Raw genomic sequence first — 17,321 nt, 5'->3', positions numbered from 1 at the left:
TTTGGTGACCAATGTTATTCTCAATGTGCTAATCTATTTCTGAACATTTAACCCTTGCAAGAAATCTTGCTTGCACATCGCTACTGCTGATATTACCAAAATCTAAAAATGTCATCAGCATTCATGCAATGGCAGTGGAGTGCAAAAATATCAATCAATCAATCAACCTTTATTGTCATCTTGCAAGCAACAAATGGCAGTGGAGTGCAAAAATATGAATGCATTTTGTGAGTGATCTGATATACGGCGTGTAATAGCGCCACCTTTGTGTCGGAGGATTGTTAATGATTGAATAAACCACAGCACACTGAAGTCAATATCGGGTCACCAGCGTGTCCACTCGTATTCTGTGTCTGAGCATAAGATATCACATGATGTGTACCTTCCTGTAACACTCACTGATATCATGAAACATACAACTGGAATTGTGGCATTTTGAAATTGCACATCAGTGTTAACACTGGCTTTTAAACATGTTTCCTGTTCTTCCTTTGAAAACAAATGGGAACATTTTTTTAGAGTCATAGTGATAGTGTGGAAAGAGGCCCTTTGGTCCAATTTGCCCACACCGGCCAACATGTACATCAATGATCTGGATGATGGTGTAGTAAATTGGATTAGTAAGTATGCAGATGATACTAAGATAGGTGGTGTTATGGATAATGAAGTAGATTTTCAAAGTCTACAGAGAGATTTAGGCCATTTGGAAGAATGGGCTGAAAGATGGCAGATGGAGTTTAATGCTGATAAGTGTGAGGTGCTACATCTTGGCAGGACAAATCAAAATAGGACGTACATGGTAAATGGTAGCGAATTGAGGAATGCAGTTGAACAGAGGGATCTAGGAATAACTCGTGTAGATAGGTGGTAAAGAAAGGTTTTGGTATGCTGGCCTTTATAAATCAGATCATTGAGTATAGAAGTTGGGATGTAATGTTAAAATTGTACAAGGCATTGGTGAAGCCAATTCTGGAGTATGGTGTACAATTTTGGTCGCCAAATTATAGGAAAGATGTCAACCTAGAGCAAGTACAGAGGAGATTTACTAGAATGTTGCCTGGGTTTCAGCAACTAAGTTACAGAGAAAGGTTGAACAAGTTAGGTCTTTATTCTTTGGAGCGCAGAAGGTTAAGGGGGGACTTGATAGATGTCTTTAAAATGATGAGAGGGAAAGACAGAGTTGACATGGATACGCTTTTTCCATTGAGAGTAGGGAAGATTCAAACAAGAGGACATGATTTGAGAATTAAGGGACAGAAGTAGCGAATTAGGGGTAGCATGAGGGGTAACTTCTTTACTCAGAGAGTGGTAGCTGTGTGGAATGAGCTTCCAGTGGAAGTGGTGGAGGCAGGTTTGATTTTATCATTTAAAAATAAATTGGATAGTTATATAGAAAAGAGTAGAATTACCTTTATTGTCATTCAGACCTTACGGGCTGAACGAAATTTCGTGCCTGCAGTCATACATACAATAATAAACAACAACAAACACAAATTAACATCCACCACAGTGAGTCCTCCAAACACCTCCTCACTGTGGTGGAGGCAAAAATCTTAGCGCTGCAGTCTCTTCCCTCCTCTTCTCCCTCTGCGCTGAGGCGATTCCCCACCGGGCGATGGTACAACCAGTCCCGCGGCTCACCGAACCCCGCAAACGGGCCGGCTCAAACACCGCGGCCCGGGGTGGTCGAAGCCGCCGCCCTCCAGTCCAGCGGGCGCAGATGCTGGCCCACGACTGAACCCCGGACTCAGGTCATAGCCGCCAGAACGCCGTCCCAGCCACCGGAGCACCGTTCCAGCCCATAGCCGGATCGCCCTCACGTGAGCGCCGTTCCTCCCTCGGACTGGGCTGCTCCGACGGGAGCGCGGTACCTCCCTCGAGCTGGGCCGCTCCGACGGGAGAGCCACAACCCCTCAAGGGAGAGTCTCAGCCCCGCGCCAGGTCGCCCTCACGGGAGCGTCACAGCCCCTCATGGGAGCGCCGTTCCAGCCCCGAGCCGGACCGCACTCACGGGAGCGAGCCCAGGGCAAGTCCTGACTGGCTGCCTCCGGAGTCTCGAGGTCGCCAGCTCCGCCATTAGGCCTCAGCGCAGACGGAGGCAGAGAAGGGGGATACGGCAAAAAAGTCGCATTCCCCGAAGGGAGAGACAGCAAGCCCCGTTTCAACCCCCCACCGGAAAGGATGGACAGGAAAGGAATGGAGGGTTTGGTCTGAGTGCAGGTAGGTGGGACTAGGGGAGAATAAGTGTTCGTCACGGACTAGAAGGGCCGAGATGGCCTGTTTCCGTGCTGTAATTGTTATATGGTTGTATGTTCCAACTACACTAGTCCCACCTGCCAACGTTTGATCCATATCCCTCCAAACCTGTCCTATCTATGTACCTGTCTAACTTTCTTAAATGGTACGATAGTCTCTGCCTCAACTACTTCCCCAGGCAGCACATTCCATACACCCACCACCCCTTGTGTGGAAAAAGTTACCCCTCAGATTCCTATTAAATCTTTTCCCCTTCACTTTAAACCCATGTCCTCTGGTCCTCGATACACGTACTCTGGGCAAGAGACTGTGCATCTAGCTGATCTATTCCTCTCATGTTATACACCTCTGTATGATCACCCCTCATCCTCCTGTGCTCCAAGGAATAGAGTCCCAGCCTACTCAACCTTTTCCTATAGCTCATAACCTCTAGTCCCAGCAACATCCTCGTAAATCTTCTCTGTACCCTTTCCAGCTTGACAATATCTTTCCTATAGCATGGTGCCCAGAACTGAACACAATACTCGAAATACAGCCTCCCCAACATCTTGTATAACTGCCACATGACCTCTTCTTTAGTAACTTGTCAGTTTCTTTGTTGAACTAAATTAAGGCGCATGTTGCAATCAAAAGCGCTTGAACAATTGGTTGGGAAGAAAGCCAAACTGTAAGAAAGACGACTGCGCCTCCTTAATGGGGAAAAAATATTATCTGCATTTAATTTTTATGCTAAATTAACCACTAATACTGAAAGGCAAGAAAAAGTGGCAGTGTTCTTTTACTTTGGGTGGGGTGGGGCGACAAAAGTAATCAGAGTCCTGTGGAATAAAAATTGAATGACGTTAAATGAGGAATTAATCGTTCAATTATCCTTTATTATTGCATGTACTGAGGTACAGTGAATTTTGATTGATCCATACAGTCATACCAAAAAAGCTGATACAATACTACATAAAGATTAAACATAAACAGCCACCACAGTGGCATGTGAGAACCCCCAGGGCACACAGCATAAGCGGAGACCCTCAGCCATCAGTTCAATGTCCGGGCCACACACATGCTCCTTCATTGTGATGTGACCAGAGTTATACTGACCGCTGTCACTCTCTCTGCAGCCCCTGTCCGTCCAAACAGTCAGAAAGCCATCCATGTTCGCACCAGACTCCAGGATATTCTCATGGCGAGATGTCTCCGAGACACCGAGATCACTGCACTCACCGCAATCCCTCCGAGTCCCCACTAGCGCAGGCAGCACATCCATCTTGTTTGTCGGCGAATTCACATTCCAAAAAGTGATGGAAGGCAAATAACCTTTTACCTTCTTCCTCCTTTTCTCCCGCGGTCGGGGTGATGGAAGCTTCCGCAGCGGGGCGATCGAGGCTCCTGTGATTGGGGCGGTCGAAGTTCCTGCGGTTGGAGCTCCCAAAGTCGATCCCTAACGAAGGGACCACCAGCTCCACGATGTTAGGCCGCAGTGCAGACAGAGATACGATACGAAAAAGTCGCATCTCCGTCGAGGGAGCAGATTAAAAAGAGTTTCCCCCAACCCCCACATAATACAAAACTAAAGATACATTAAAACATACAAATAAAACAAAAGAACAAAGGCACGAGACGGGCTCCTGGCGAAGCTGCCACTTACGGCCCCATCCGGTGGTATGCGAGGCTTGATCTGAACTGTGGTGGAATCGGGCACAAAGAATAAGATCTCAGCCTGTGGGACCAGGGAGACTGGGAGTTTATTCCCTGTCATTCTTGAAGTATTGAGGAAGACGCCCATGTTTCTAGTCTGTCTTTAAGATTCACAGCCACTCTCAGTATATGATTGTTTGCCATAAAAATAATTTTGTTCTGGTTTATGTTCTTTATTTATTTTTACAACAGGTGGCAGCAGCATTCCATTGAAGGCTTTTGAACTAGAAGAACTCGTAGTGAAACTTTATGAGCACAAGTTAAAAGAAAAGCCTTCAAAGGATTGTTTTGAAAGAATGCTGGATGTAATGCTTTGGGATTATGCCTCAAATACCAGGTATGGCCATTAAAAATATAGATCTTGTAAATTGTGTGATTATTGTGCTGCTGAGAGTTTGTGCAGGCTGATGGTTAGAACATCAAGCACTGGTCAGGAGGGGATTAGATCCCCAGGCCAGCAATGGAATAGCAGGATGTAATTCCTTCAGCACTTTGTGAAGATCAAAGAAATATCTCGTTCACTTCATAAGGAAGACAAGTTATAACAATTGCAACATTTATGGATCTAACTATGTTAAAGGATTATGTATTATTGGAATTAAATGAGCTTGTTTATTTATCAGTGATCACATTTTTTTTTCCAAAATTGGAAAAACAGTACATGAAGTTAATGTGCTAACTAATGCATGGTGGAGCTCCAACTAAGTACATTTAAGAGTCTGTTAACAAAATGAAGACTCGTTTACCATTGGGATTAAATTGCAGTCCTCTGCCTATGTACAGTCGTGAACCGTAGATGCAGAGTGGGTTTAACGTGTACACCTGTTACGATTTCCTTGTCAGTCCAAGTTAAGTAATGGTTGTTCACATTTTAGTCTGGCAAAGATAACAGGGCCACATTGATGCCAATTATCAGCCTTGTGTTTAAGAAAAGTTATCTGTACTTCCTAATGTTTCAGAAAGTACTATGTGTACTTCGAAAGTACATATCTGTTGCGCTGCTGCAAGTATGAATTTCATTGTTCCATTTTGGGACATATGACAGTAAACCACTTGAATGTAATTGGGTCTGTAGTAACTCCATAGAGCATGGTAGCTCTAATGCAGGTGTATTATTGTATGTTCATGATATAGAAAGCACACTTCCATATCCTTTATGGTGGTTGGTTGGTTATTCACCCACCATCATTCCAATTGAAGGAACGTTGAATGATGCGTGAATATCACCAGTGGTTTGAATGCTGGATGTTCTCATTTTGGATAACCTCGCTCTGTGTCCCTTTCTCACTCTGGGTTCCTTCACATTCGGCTCACCTTTTCCATTCTCCCCTTTGTTACCTAGACTCGTCACCCTCCCACCCCTTGTTCCATGTGCCTATCAACAATACCTATCCATCTTAGTTTCTTCTCTCTTGGTTCATCTTTCTCATCCCTTCTAACATTCAATTTACCAATCACCCTCCCTTGCCTGGTTCCATCCATCACCCTCCAGTCTCTGTCTCTACCCTCCCCACTTGGTTCCATCTGCTGAGTTATTTTTCTCTCCCTTATCTGTTTTTCATCTATCGCTTACGTGTTTTTGTCTCAACAACTCTCCATTGTTGGTAAATATGTGAAGGAAAGAACTGCAGATGCTGATTTACACTGAAAATCAAAACAAAATACTGGAGTAACTCAGCGGGGCAGGCAGCACCTCTGGAGAGAAGGAATGGGTGACGTTTCCGGTTGAGACCCTTCTTCAGACTGAGAGTCGGGGAGAGGGAGACTAGAGATATGGAAGGTCAAGGTGTGCATAGGACAGATCAGATAATGATCAAAGATCATTGTTAGTTGAGGGGAAGGTGACAACTAGGCACCCAATCAGTAAAATTAATCAGGAGGTGAGTGAAGTTAGTCGGAGATCTTCGGTGTGGGAAGGACGGAGAGAGTGGGAAAGCAAGGGTTACTTGAAGTTGGAGAAATCAATATTCATACCACTGGGTTGTAAGCTGCCCAAGCGAAATATGAGGTGCTATTCCTCCTATTTGCGTTGGGCCTCACTCTGACAGTGGAGGAAACCCAGGACAGAAAGGTCAGTATGGGAGGGGGAGTTAAAGTGTTCAGCAACCGGGAGATAGCGTAGGCCGAGACAGACTGAGCGGAGGCGTTCACGCTAGGTGATCGTTTCGCTGAACACCTTTGCTCATTCCGCCTAGGCCTATGATCTCCCAGTAACAAAACACTCCCCTTCCCATTCCCCTACTGACCTTTTTGTCCTGGGCCTCCTCCACTGTCAGAGTGAGGCCCAAAGCAAATTGGAGCAACAGCACCTCATATTTTGCTTCGGTAACTTACAACCCAGCGGTATGAATATTGCTTTGTCTAACCAAGTAATACTTGCTTTTCCTCTCTCTGTCCCTCCCCCATCCTAGTTATCCGACTAGTTTCACTGTCCTCCTGATTAATTTTACTGATTGTTTGCCTTGTTGTCACCTTCCCCGTAGCTAACAATGAACTATTCCACATTTCCTTGACAATTGTCTTCTTTCATCTGTCGTTTTTGCACCTTATCCTTCCACATCTCTAGTCTCCGTCTCTCCTGAATCTGTCGGATGGGCCTCGACCTGAAACGTCATCCATTCGTCCTCTCCAGATATGCTGCCTGACCGGCTGAGTTACTGCAGCATTTTGTGTATGTCTTTGGTAAACATGTTGCTCGATTAACGCCTTCTGTAATGAGGATACCATCAATGACCTTTATCCCAGTGCTATCTGCAGCATTTGAAATAAACCCAGCAAAAGGTTGAAACATCTTTTCTTTCCGGGTGACACGGTGGCATAGCGGTAGAGTTGCTGCTTTAGCGCTTGCAGTGATCCTGTTCGATCCCGACCACTGGTGCTGCCTGCACACAGTTTGTACTTTCTCCCCGTGGCAACGTGGGCTTTCTCTGAGATCTTCGGTTTCCTCCCACTCTCCAAAGACGTTCATTGGCCTGGTGTAAGTGTAAATTGTCCCTACTGTGTGTAGAATAGTGTTAGTGTGTGGGGATGAGCTGGTCGACGCGGACTCGGTGGGCCGAAGGGCCTGTTTCCGCACTATCTCTAAACTAAACTAATTCCAACCTAGAAGATATGCACTATTCAATTCTCTTGCATCTATTTTTAAAAATTTATCATTAGCTCGGCATTTCAGCAAGCAGTGGGAGTCAAATATTTGTATGGGTTGGTGTCATGCAGGGCAGACCACACACAAACTGGCTGTCCTTCCCTGAAAGGTCATTGGATCTCCAAGCTTAGATTTATCTTTAGCCCAAGTCTCTGGGTTCAGCATGAACTGCCACAATACTGCTGCACAGTAACTGAACGGTAGTGTGCAAGTGGAACTTATGTGGTCTCATCAAAGTGAAATCACCAAATTATTTGACCCCTCTGCACAAAACAATTTTATTACTTGTAAAGATTACGTATTCTAAACAGATCCTTGTCAATTTGTTAGTTCTCAGCTTTTATAATTCACTGTAATGTTTTTCTGCAGTCAATGAAAAGGAGAAATTCAACACCTACTTTACAACTAAAACTTGTTAGACATAGAAATGTAGGTGCTTTAAAACATACCTCATTAAGATCCTGCAATGTATAACCTGATATTTTTCGATGGATGATGTTACATGAAATATTCTGTGGTTAGTTCTATGTGAAGTGGTAGAAATTAGTTTCTAAAACAAAGTGCATTCTTCCCCTGTAGGTGTAGGTGGCATGATGAACATGACATAATGCATTGTGCATTAGCAACTACCAAGAAATATGCGTAAGTGTAATTTTTTTCCAGGAAAATCATTGATCATGTTGGAATGCGGATAAGGTCAAAGGCAGTGCGTCCCACATACACATTTCAGTTAGTGCCTCTGTACATTCCTAACCCCATATCCTGTCTTTGGTCCACTTTGTGTAGCTTGTATCTGTTTGCAAAAATACATTTGCTATGAATTGCAATACCCAGGAAACAGAGTATCAAGTGTTTTCTCTGAGAAATGCTGAATGTTAATTTTTAATGAAGTATAGTTAAGAAGTGCTACTCCACTAATGTAATGCAGCATTTTTGCCACATTATGTAGAGTTGTCAGCTCTTCGTCTGTATTCACCTATCACCCTCCAGGCCTTGTCCTGCCCATCCTCTCTTCCAGATTTCTTCCCCACACCCCCACCCTGACCACAATCTGCCTGTAGAAGTCCCGACGCAAAATGTTACCTATCCATGTTCTCCAAACATGCTGCCAAGTTACTCCAGCATGTTTTCTTATTTTGTAAACCAACATCTGCAGCTCCTTGTGTCTACTGTGTACTTTAATCACCAGTTTATTAGTGAAGCAAGTGGACTGTTGCCATATATTAAGATACGTTCCGTGCTCTATCCAGAATGTTTTAAATCTTTTTTAATGTAGCAAGATTTTCCAGCCTAACATTCGTATAGTGAAATGTATTCAGTGACATGTTATGGTTACAATGGCCACAAAATGTAGGTATACATTATACATTTTTGCTGCTCATTTCAGATACTGCATCAGTAATTCATTGGCTTCCGTGTACGATTTTGAGATAACAGCTGCACACATTCCAAAAAAAGAGCTGTTCAGTGGCACTGTCTTGAATCCTAAAGTATTAGTATTGGATCATTATTGTCAGGTAACATACTCAATATGTGCTAATCCTCTGGCATAATATTTTCCTGTGGGGTGTTTTATTTTTGTCGTAAGGTATTTGAACATGATTAGCTTTTCCTGTCAGAGTGAATATGTTTTAAATAATTTTGTCAACAAATCAGTTACATCTTGAATTGTAAATCTTTGCATTTTAATATATTAGGATCCTGATTTATTCCATTGTCGAAGACTTTCATAGATTAGATATTCCATTTCTGGCCTTGATTGATAGACGGCAGCTTAGAACACGTGGTTTATTTGTCGGGCAATCACAGAAATGGAGTTGTCATCATTAAATATCTTTATCAATGTTTCAATAATACCTTTGATGATTCAATGATACATTATTGTCACATGTTCCTAGGTACAGTGCAGTTCTTTGTTTTGTATACTAGACACTTGGCACACTAAGGGTCACCGTGTTTCTGGCGCCAACAAAGTTCCAAAAGTACTCATTAGAGTCATGTTGGTCCCCTGCTTTAGGATGAAAGATGTGGTGGTGTTGAATAATTAGTTTGATTATTTGCTAAAATGTTGCTTCAATAAATGTTATTTGCAGTGGTTACTGTAATTGCTATTAATTTTTAGTCTCGACCTCGCTGCTTTTTTAAGGCTGGACAGTGGTGCAGCTGGTGGTGCTGCTGCCTCACAGCGCCAGAAACCAAGGTGCGATCCTGACTTTGGGTGCTGTCCGTGCAGAGTTGCACTTTCTCTCTGTGACTGCACGGGCACCAACAGAAACAGATTGACTAAATCCACCTTGCGCAGAGTTTTGGGAATTAGCTAATTATGTGTGATAATGCCAACAAAGACAAAAGCACAATGGAGAACCTCAACAGGTCGGGCAGCATCTGGAATGAGAAATAGTTCTCATCCTTCAGAATTGAGTTTAGCCAGCATTATATGTTTACATTTCAGATTTCCACAGGTATTTACTTTCATTTCCTGCAGTAAACAAACTCTGTGATGCAGTTCCCTGGCTGTTTTTGAAGGGATAATTTAGGACGGGGCACTATTCTTGCAAGCTGTGGGGAAAAAAAAGTTGTAATTTATTTAGTAGAACAGAGAGGTAGATGTGCAAATAACTTTCTGATTTTGTTAAAAGCCAGCTAAGCCCTTGCAGAATCCGGCCGGACGCTATTTCCATTCACCCTCTGAAGCTAGCATTTCCAGCGGTAAGCAGAGTTGGTTTTTAAAAATAATTGTTTCAATTGATCACTTATCCTTTATCTTTAATTAAAATTTGTAAAACTGTGTGTACTTTGATATAGCCTAAATTATTTTCATTGGATCTGTACATTTATCTTCTAAAATAAAATGTTTACTGTTAATATTTGCAACCAAAAAAACAGTGCATTGTAGCTATTAATCACTGAAATCATATACTTATTAAAACTCTGATCTTGTTAGTGTGTATATGTGGTTGTCTTTACATCTTTGCAAAAAAACTACGTGGTAACGATAACATATTTACATATCCCGGTTGACATTTTTCCCGTCGAGACCGGGATCACCTTATGTGAACATTTCATGTTTTATTTCTTGACTTATTCTCGACATTATTGATTAGGTCAAAAGACTGAAATTAAAAACACCAGCTTCAAATGATGATGTTACATTTGCTCAGCTAGCAGTGAGAAGCCTCAGTGAAGATTTCAACCTATATTTGACACGTTATTCGCGATTAAAGCTATAAAAATGCCAACTTTCACAAGATTTTTACATATTCTGACACACATTTTTTCACCTCGAGGCAAGATCACTTTCACTGAACATTTTGTGCTTTATTTCTTGACATTACTGATTAATTAACTTAAATTTCAAACAGACTAGCTTCAAATGATGACGTTTTTGAATTTCAAACTGACCAGCTTCAGCTGGTGACATCACAATGGCAGCTTGAACTGATGACGTCATAGTGGATAGACTAGAAGAGGAAGGGCCATTTGTAATTTTTTTAAAATAACACTGCTAAGGGAGGCAAGGTGGGTGCTGGAATCTTACATTCACGAATGCCTTGACTTGGAGGACAGGGTCTCCTATGGGGTCAAGGGGTAGGGAACGGGTGCGTTGGGGGAGCAGACCCAACGTGCACTTCGGTATTAAAACTCTTCCCTTTGTTCTCAACATTCTAAATTTCCATGTGCATGCAGGGTTGTGTTGGCTTTCTTTTAATCTACTTAATTTGTGTCTTCTTCCAAAACGCTTGGCCACAGCCTTCCCATTTTCACACGTGCTACTCACATTTTTTCCCTTGACGGGATAAACATCTTCCCGTCGCATTCCTCCCCTCTCTGCCCCCCCTCCCCTCTCTGCCCCCCCCCCTCCCCTCTCTGCCCCCCCCCTACCCCCTCTCTGCCCCCCCCTCCCCTCTCTCCCCCCCCCCCCCCCTCCCCTCTCTGCCCCCCCCCCCCTCTCTGCCCCCCCCCCCTCCCCTCTCTGCCCCCCCTCCCCCTCTCTGCCCCCCCTCCCCTCTCTGCCCCCCCCCTACCTCTCTGCCCCCCCCTCCCCTCTCTGCCCCCCCCCTCCCCTCTCTGCCCCCCCCCCTCCCCTCTCTGCCCCCCCCCCCTCTCTGCCCCCCCCTACCCTCTCTGCCCCCCCCTCCCCTCTCTGCCCCCCCCCCCCCTCTCTCCCCTCCCCCCCTCCCCTCTCTGCCCCCCCCTACCCTCTCTGCCCCCCCTCCCCTCTCTGCCCCCCCCTCCCCTCTCTGCCCCCCCCCCCCCTCTCTCCCCCCCCCTCCCCTCTCTGCCCCCCCCCCCTCCCCCCCCCCCCCCTCTCTGCCCCCCCCTCCCCTCTCTGCCCCCCCCCCTCCCCTCTCTGCCCCCCCCCTCCCCTCTCTGCCCCCCCCCTCCCCCTCTGCCCCCCCCCTCCCCTCTCTTCCCCCCCCTCCCCTCTCTGCCCCCCCCCCCCCTGCCCCCCCCCCCCTCCCTGCCCCCCCCTCCCCCCCTGCCCCCCCCCCCCTCTGCCCCCCCCCCCCCTCTCTGCCCCCCCCTCCCCTCTCTGCCCCCCCCTCCCCTCTCTGCCCCCCCCCCTCCCCTCTCTGCCCCCCCTCCCCTCCCTGCCCCCCCCTCCCCTCCCTGCCCCCCCCTCCCCTCTCTGCCCCCCCCCCCCCCCCTCTCTGCCCCCCCCCCCCTCTCTGCCCCCCCCCCTGGCTCCCTCCCTCTGTCCCCTCCCTCTCCCACTCTCTGCCCCCCCCCCCCTCTCCCCCCCCCCCCCCTCTCTGCCCCCCCCCCTCCCCTCTCTGCCCCCCCCCCCCCCTCTCTGCCCCCCCCATAGAAACTAGGAGCCCCCCCCCCCTCCCCTTTGAGCCCCCCCCCCCCCCCTCATTCTGATTCCCCCCTCATCCCCTCTCAGCCCCCCCACCCCTCTCTCCCCCCATGCCCTCTCTTCTCCCCCCTCCCCTTGATTCCCTCTAGCCCCTAGAGCTCTATCCCCCCTAGCTTCTGGAAGGACCGTTAAGCCTGATGGCAGGGAAATAAGCTGATCTGGACTGAGTAAGCAGATCTCTGCAAAAGGGAAAACTCATCTGGGATTTCCTCCATCTTCTGGGACGCTAACTGAAACAGACTTGCGAAATCCATCTTGCACAGTGTTGGGAATCAGCTAATTGTGTATGGCCATTGTAATAAATATGAAATGCCAACAATACTGGAAAACTCACCAGGATTTGCAGCATCTTTGGAATGACCAATAGCTACTGTTTCAGGATGAGATCCTGTTAAGATTATCCACCGGCAACAAAACAATAAAATTCTTAATTTGCTGCAGCTTTGCAGGTCCATTAATGCAATCACATTCAAATTTACAGTAATCCATATTACAATGAATTAATAATAGGGGTAATACTAAGTAACCAGACCATAATAGTTCAAAACCATAGTCCATAGTGCAACCAAAGACAGTGTGCTGTAGTGTTCAAGAGCCTGATGGTTGTTGAGAAGAAGCTGTTTTTGAATCTGGAGGTCTCAGTTTTCAGGCAGTTATACTTTCTTCCCGATGGTAGCAACGAGATGAGAGCGTGGCCAGGGTGGTGTGGTCTTTGATGCTAGCTGCCTTTTTGAGGCAACACCTCCTATAGATCCCTTCGATGGTGAAGAGGTCAGTACCAGTGGTAGACCAGGCAGTGACTACCACTCTGTGTATTCACTGCTCCTGGGCATTCCAAGGTATCACACCAGGCTATGATGCAACCTGTCAGTATTCACTTAACTATGTTTTACATGACAGTAACTTATTAGTAAATGATTTTGATTTTTACCACCTTTTTGAGTATTATCATTGAAAAGAATTGTCGTCTTTACACAATCCTTCTTTTGCAATGTAGGTAAAAGTGGTGTTATGACATCCAGTGTGATGGATTATCCAATTGCTGCTCGGTTTGGGAGAGGGAGAGGTACTCTTGCTGCCTGGCTGAATTTCCCATCTCTCCCAACACCAGGATTTCAGCAGTAGGTGCCCTGAATTACAACTAAGTAATTTAAAGAGAAACAATACAACCATTTAGTGTTCAAAGCTAAGTATCTGCAAATGGTGCAGCTGTGGATATAACATGGGCACAGGATTATTAAATATAATGTGAAACCTTATAATGGGTTGCTGAGGGAAAGAATTTTGTGATTACAGTTACATGATTGACAAATCAGATACTAATTTTTGTTAAATCAATCTTCATAGAAAAAAACTAATTTTGCACACTGCAAGTAGCATGTAATTTCAAATTGAGATACATATTATTACTTAAAAAAAATTTAAATGGCAATTTTCTTTTGCTGGAGAAATGAACCAAGTTATGTGATTATTTTGTGTTCTAATGACTATGTTCCTGAAATTGTTCCTGTTAAAAGTTGTTGTGAAATAAATGATTTAACATCTGCGTGCTTTGGTGACAATTTGTAGAGATATTTTAAGTTTTTAAAATGTACTTTAGACATGTAAACCTGGGTGCTAAATGATACTGTACCTATTAACAAATGGAAACTTGTTTACTCACTTACAGAATGCACTAAATTACATTTGACTAACAAGCTGGAAGTGTAAAGAGGGGTGTTTTTGTAGCATGGGTTTAGGAAGATGGGATTGAAAACAAAGCACTTCCTAAAGTATTTTATAGCACCTACATTGTCCAATTTATAAGCATTAAATTCCTCCCAATAAGTGACAAAAAATGCATTTTTTTTTTTAAAAAGAGGTTTTTCTGCATAATAACAAAAAGGGGCATTGAAGCAATGTTGGGCAATTGTGGTTGATTTTTTAATTGTTTATACTTTGATTTTTAAAACTAAAAGAATTTTAAAACACCTTTGATCAAATATATTTAGGGTATGAACTTTGAGCGACTACAATTACAAGAGGGCAGAACCCTTCCGTATGTTCCTCTTGGTAAAAGTCCACAGACCTGGGTGTGGTAGATAATCATGTGGAAGCAATGGACCTTTGGTCTCTGCTGCTCCTGAGTGCACATTCAAATGAATGCAGTACAGTACAAGGACAGAAAATAAGCAGGAGTAGACCATCATGCCCCTTGAACATGCCCTGATATTCAATCTGATCATAGCTGACCTATGCTGGCAGCAACTCCTCCTATGCAGTTGCACAGAAGACAAGGGAACCATATTGTTTAAGGGGTTGTCCAGTAGCAAGCTTTCAGCAGTAAAACGGGACTTCCTTGTGATATTTGCTCCTCCTTGCTATCTGCCATCTTAGCTTACTTATAGTCACGTGTACTAAAGATAGTGAAAAGCTTGTTCTGCGGGCTATCCAATCAAATCCAGACAATGGATCCTCTTCTGGAACACCACGTAGAAAGTCACCATGTTCTAGTGCCATCTTGCAACTTCCAAGTCTCTGAAATGTCCGATCTGACCTAAGGAGATGTGCAGTTTTCTACATATCTCACTTTATGGCCTGGCAGCCCTGGATGGGTGAAGTTGGGGTGGGCCTGGCCCAGCGCAATGCCGTCGACTCCTACCACCGCCACTCCGTGTCGCTGCCGCAGCTCCACTCGCTCGCCCGGCTGCTGTAGTGCCTCCCGAGGCTGCCTGCACCAACACCCGCGACCACTGCAACGCACCGTCATCGTCACGGTGTCCTGCCTCCTGAACCGATCGTGGACCATATGGGCACTTTCCAGAGGGTGCGGGAAATTAGTTTACGCTCCGTTCACAGCCGCTGACCTTCCACTTCATTGTCCACCGATGACATCTATTTGTGTATACCTGCAATATGTTACTGTGTACCTTTTTTGACGGTCAAGCTTGTATATCGAAGCATCGCTTGTGGCTTTATGGAAAGCTCTGCACATACTGTTAATGTGTAGGATTGCATCGTAATATTGAGACCGGGGTCTGCTGTCAAGTAAAACTGGTGTAATACGATTGTAATTAAACAGCAATCCTGGTGGTTGTTATGCCAAAACAGACAGTGCTTGAGTAACTCAGTGGGACTGGCAGCATCTCTAGAGAACATGGAAAGGTGACGTTTTGAGTTTGGAGTCTACAAGACTCATTTGAGTCTGAAGAAGGGTCGTGACCCAAAACATCACCTATCCATGTTCTCCAGAGATACTGCCTGACCCACAGTTTCTCCAGCGCTGCCATATTTGTAATCCAGCGTCTGCAATCCTTGTTTCAACGTTGTTACGCCAACTCTAATTGAAGGTTTGAATTGTTGAATTGGAGATGAAAGCTTTGACTTTACTCAGATTGTTTAGCCATCTACAATTGGAGTTTGCTGCTGTCATAGAAAGTAGGACCTTCAGCAGGGTAACGTAACTTCAGGTGACCTTATTAACAAAATCTGCTATTGACAAAAGACTAGCACCATTTAAAAAAAGGAGGGCGAAGCAAAGCAACACTACAGACCTTTAGAACTTTATTCCTTGAAGTGCATAAGGCTGTGGGGTGATCTTATCGAGGTGTACAAAATCATGAGGTGAATGGATAGGGTGGATAGTATTTTACCCTGGGTAGGGGTAAAAGAAACACAATGGGTTTAACGGGAGAGATACCTGATAGGAACCTGAAGGGTAACTTTTTCACACAGAGTGGTGTGCATATTGGAACAAGCTGCCAGAGGAGGTAGTATAACATTTTAAAGACATTTATATTTAAAGGGGCATGTATTGGAATGGTTTGGAGGGATGGGGCAAATGCATGAAAATGGGACAAGTGTAGATGGGGCATCTTGGTCGGCTTGGGCAAGTTGGACCAAAGGGCCTGTTGCTGTACTGTGACTGACCACTAAACCTGTCGTTAACTATTGGCAAATGCTTGAATCTAAGTTAAGCAGCAGTTCAATGCTTGGGAAAATCTGGATGGGGCACAGTTGATATGGATTAATAATATCTACTTTTCAAGTTGTAACTTACAAATGGAACAGGACCAAACAGTGGGTGTGGCATGTTAGAACGTAGGACTTGTAAAAGTGTCACAAGTTTAGTAATTATTTTAAACTAGATTTAAATATTTGTCAAGTAGAACCAGGCCAAGAGATTACAGTAACAGCAAAATGGTCTTGCATGAGTTACACTTCATTATATTCTGTACATCCACATTGTATATGGGATGCAAACAATTGATAGTAAATGGATCTAAGAGAGTCCAAGGTGTCTGGAGCTGGATGAGCAAATAAACTGAGTGTGAAAGGTTGGTGGAGGTTGCACCATGAACCAATGTCGTTCCTATCATCAACTAGACAGTGGTCCTGACTTACTAGCTACCTCACTGGAGACCCTCAAACTTTCTTTAATCAGATTTTACTGGACTTTATCTTGCACTCAATGTTATTCCCTGTATTTGTACACTGTGGATGGCTTGATTGTAACCATGTATAGTCTTTCTGCACGCAACAAAAAGGCTTTTGACTGTACCTCAGTGCACGTGACAATAAACTAAACTAATTGCTTTGCCATTTGCCCAAACAGTCACTACAGTAAAACGTAGAGCTAACTGAGATCTGAAGTGAACGCCAGTATAGATTTGCTTGCATCACCTGCATCCACCTATCATTTGCCAGGCTTTATCCTCCTTCTAGAATCTATCTGTCTGAAGAAAGGTCCAGACCCAAAATGTCACCTATTCCTTCTCTCCAGAGATGCTGCCTGACCCACTGAGTTACTCCAGCTTTTTGTGTCTATCTTTGGTTTAAATCAGCATCTGCTGTTCCTTCCTACTCAGGCCATGTAGTGAGAGGAGGAACATTAAATGGAACAATCGGAGAACTTCACCAATTTAGCAAAATTTAAAACTTCAATCCAGTGCCTTAAATGTAACGAGTGCAATACCTTGAATAACATTAAAGCCAAAGGCAAACCCAAATACATAAAGCACGGGGAGAGGCCATTCAACCCATTATGTCTGTACTGGCTCACAAGGCACTTTTTTGCACTACAATGCTGCACCATTGTGGTGTTTTGCACGTTGTGTATATATCATGATTGTGTACTGTTTACTCTGAGCTTCATGTGAACAAGGAATTTCATTGCCTACTCGCAACCTAATCTCAATTTGATTACTGATGCCATCAAATGAGTATATTCATTTTCTCATTCAATAATTAAGGCAGCCTTGTCCAGCCATTATAAATACAAAATGTGTACACACAGTTTAAAAGTCAACAATAATTAAAGCCACTCACACTTCAAATAATTTTGTAATAGAATGGATTTGTGAAAGCAGTGCACACAATACGAAGATA

The 17,321-nt window shown here is 44.5% G+C and overlaps 1 protein-coding gene across 2 annotated transcripts in view; it reads left to right on the top strand.

Annotated features, from left to right (window-relative positions):
• Positions 1–13,496, top strand: part of LOC129702556 (protein maelstrom homolog) — a 30,013-nt gene extending 16,517 nt beyond the window's left edge. For both annotated transcript variants that reach the window (XM_055644322.1, XM_055644321.1), the window contains 5 exons: positions 4,141–4,285; positions 7,673–7,735; positions 8,481–8,610; positions 9,733–9,802; positions 12,952–13,496. In XM_055644322.1, coding sequence (XP_055500297.1) covers positions 4,141–4,285; positions 7,673–7,735; positions 8,481–8,610; positions 9,733–9,802; positions 12,952–13,079 — 536 coding nt within the window. In that variant the 3' untranslated portion in view covers positions 13,080–13,496. The remainder of the gene's footprint in view (positions 1–4,140; positions 4,286–7,672; positions 7,736–8,480; positions 8,611–9,732; positions 9,803–12,951) is intronic.
• The last annotated feature ends 3,825 nt before the right edge of the window (positions 13,497–17,321 follow it).

Source organism: Leucoraja erinacea, chromosome 13 (genome assembly GCF_028641065.1).
Source record: "Leucoraja erinacea ecotype New England chromosome 13, Leri_hhj_1, whole genome shotgun sequence".
Classification (NCBI taxonomy): domain Eukaryota; kingdom Metazoa; phylum Chordata; class Chondrichthyes; order Rajiformes; family Rajidae; genus Leucoraja; species Leucoraja erinaceus.
Note: the sequence above shows the minus strand (reverse complement) of the source record. Positions and strands in the feature narration are given on the sequence as shown.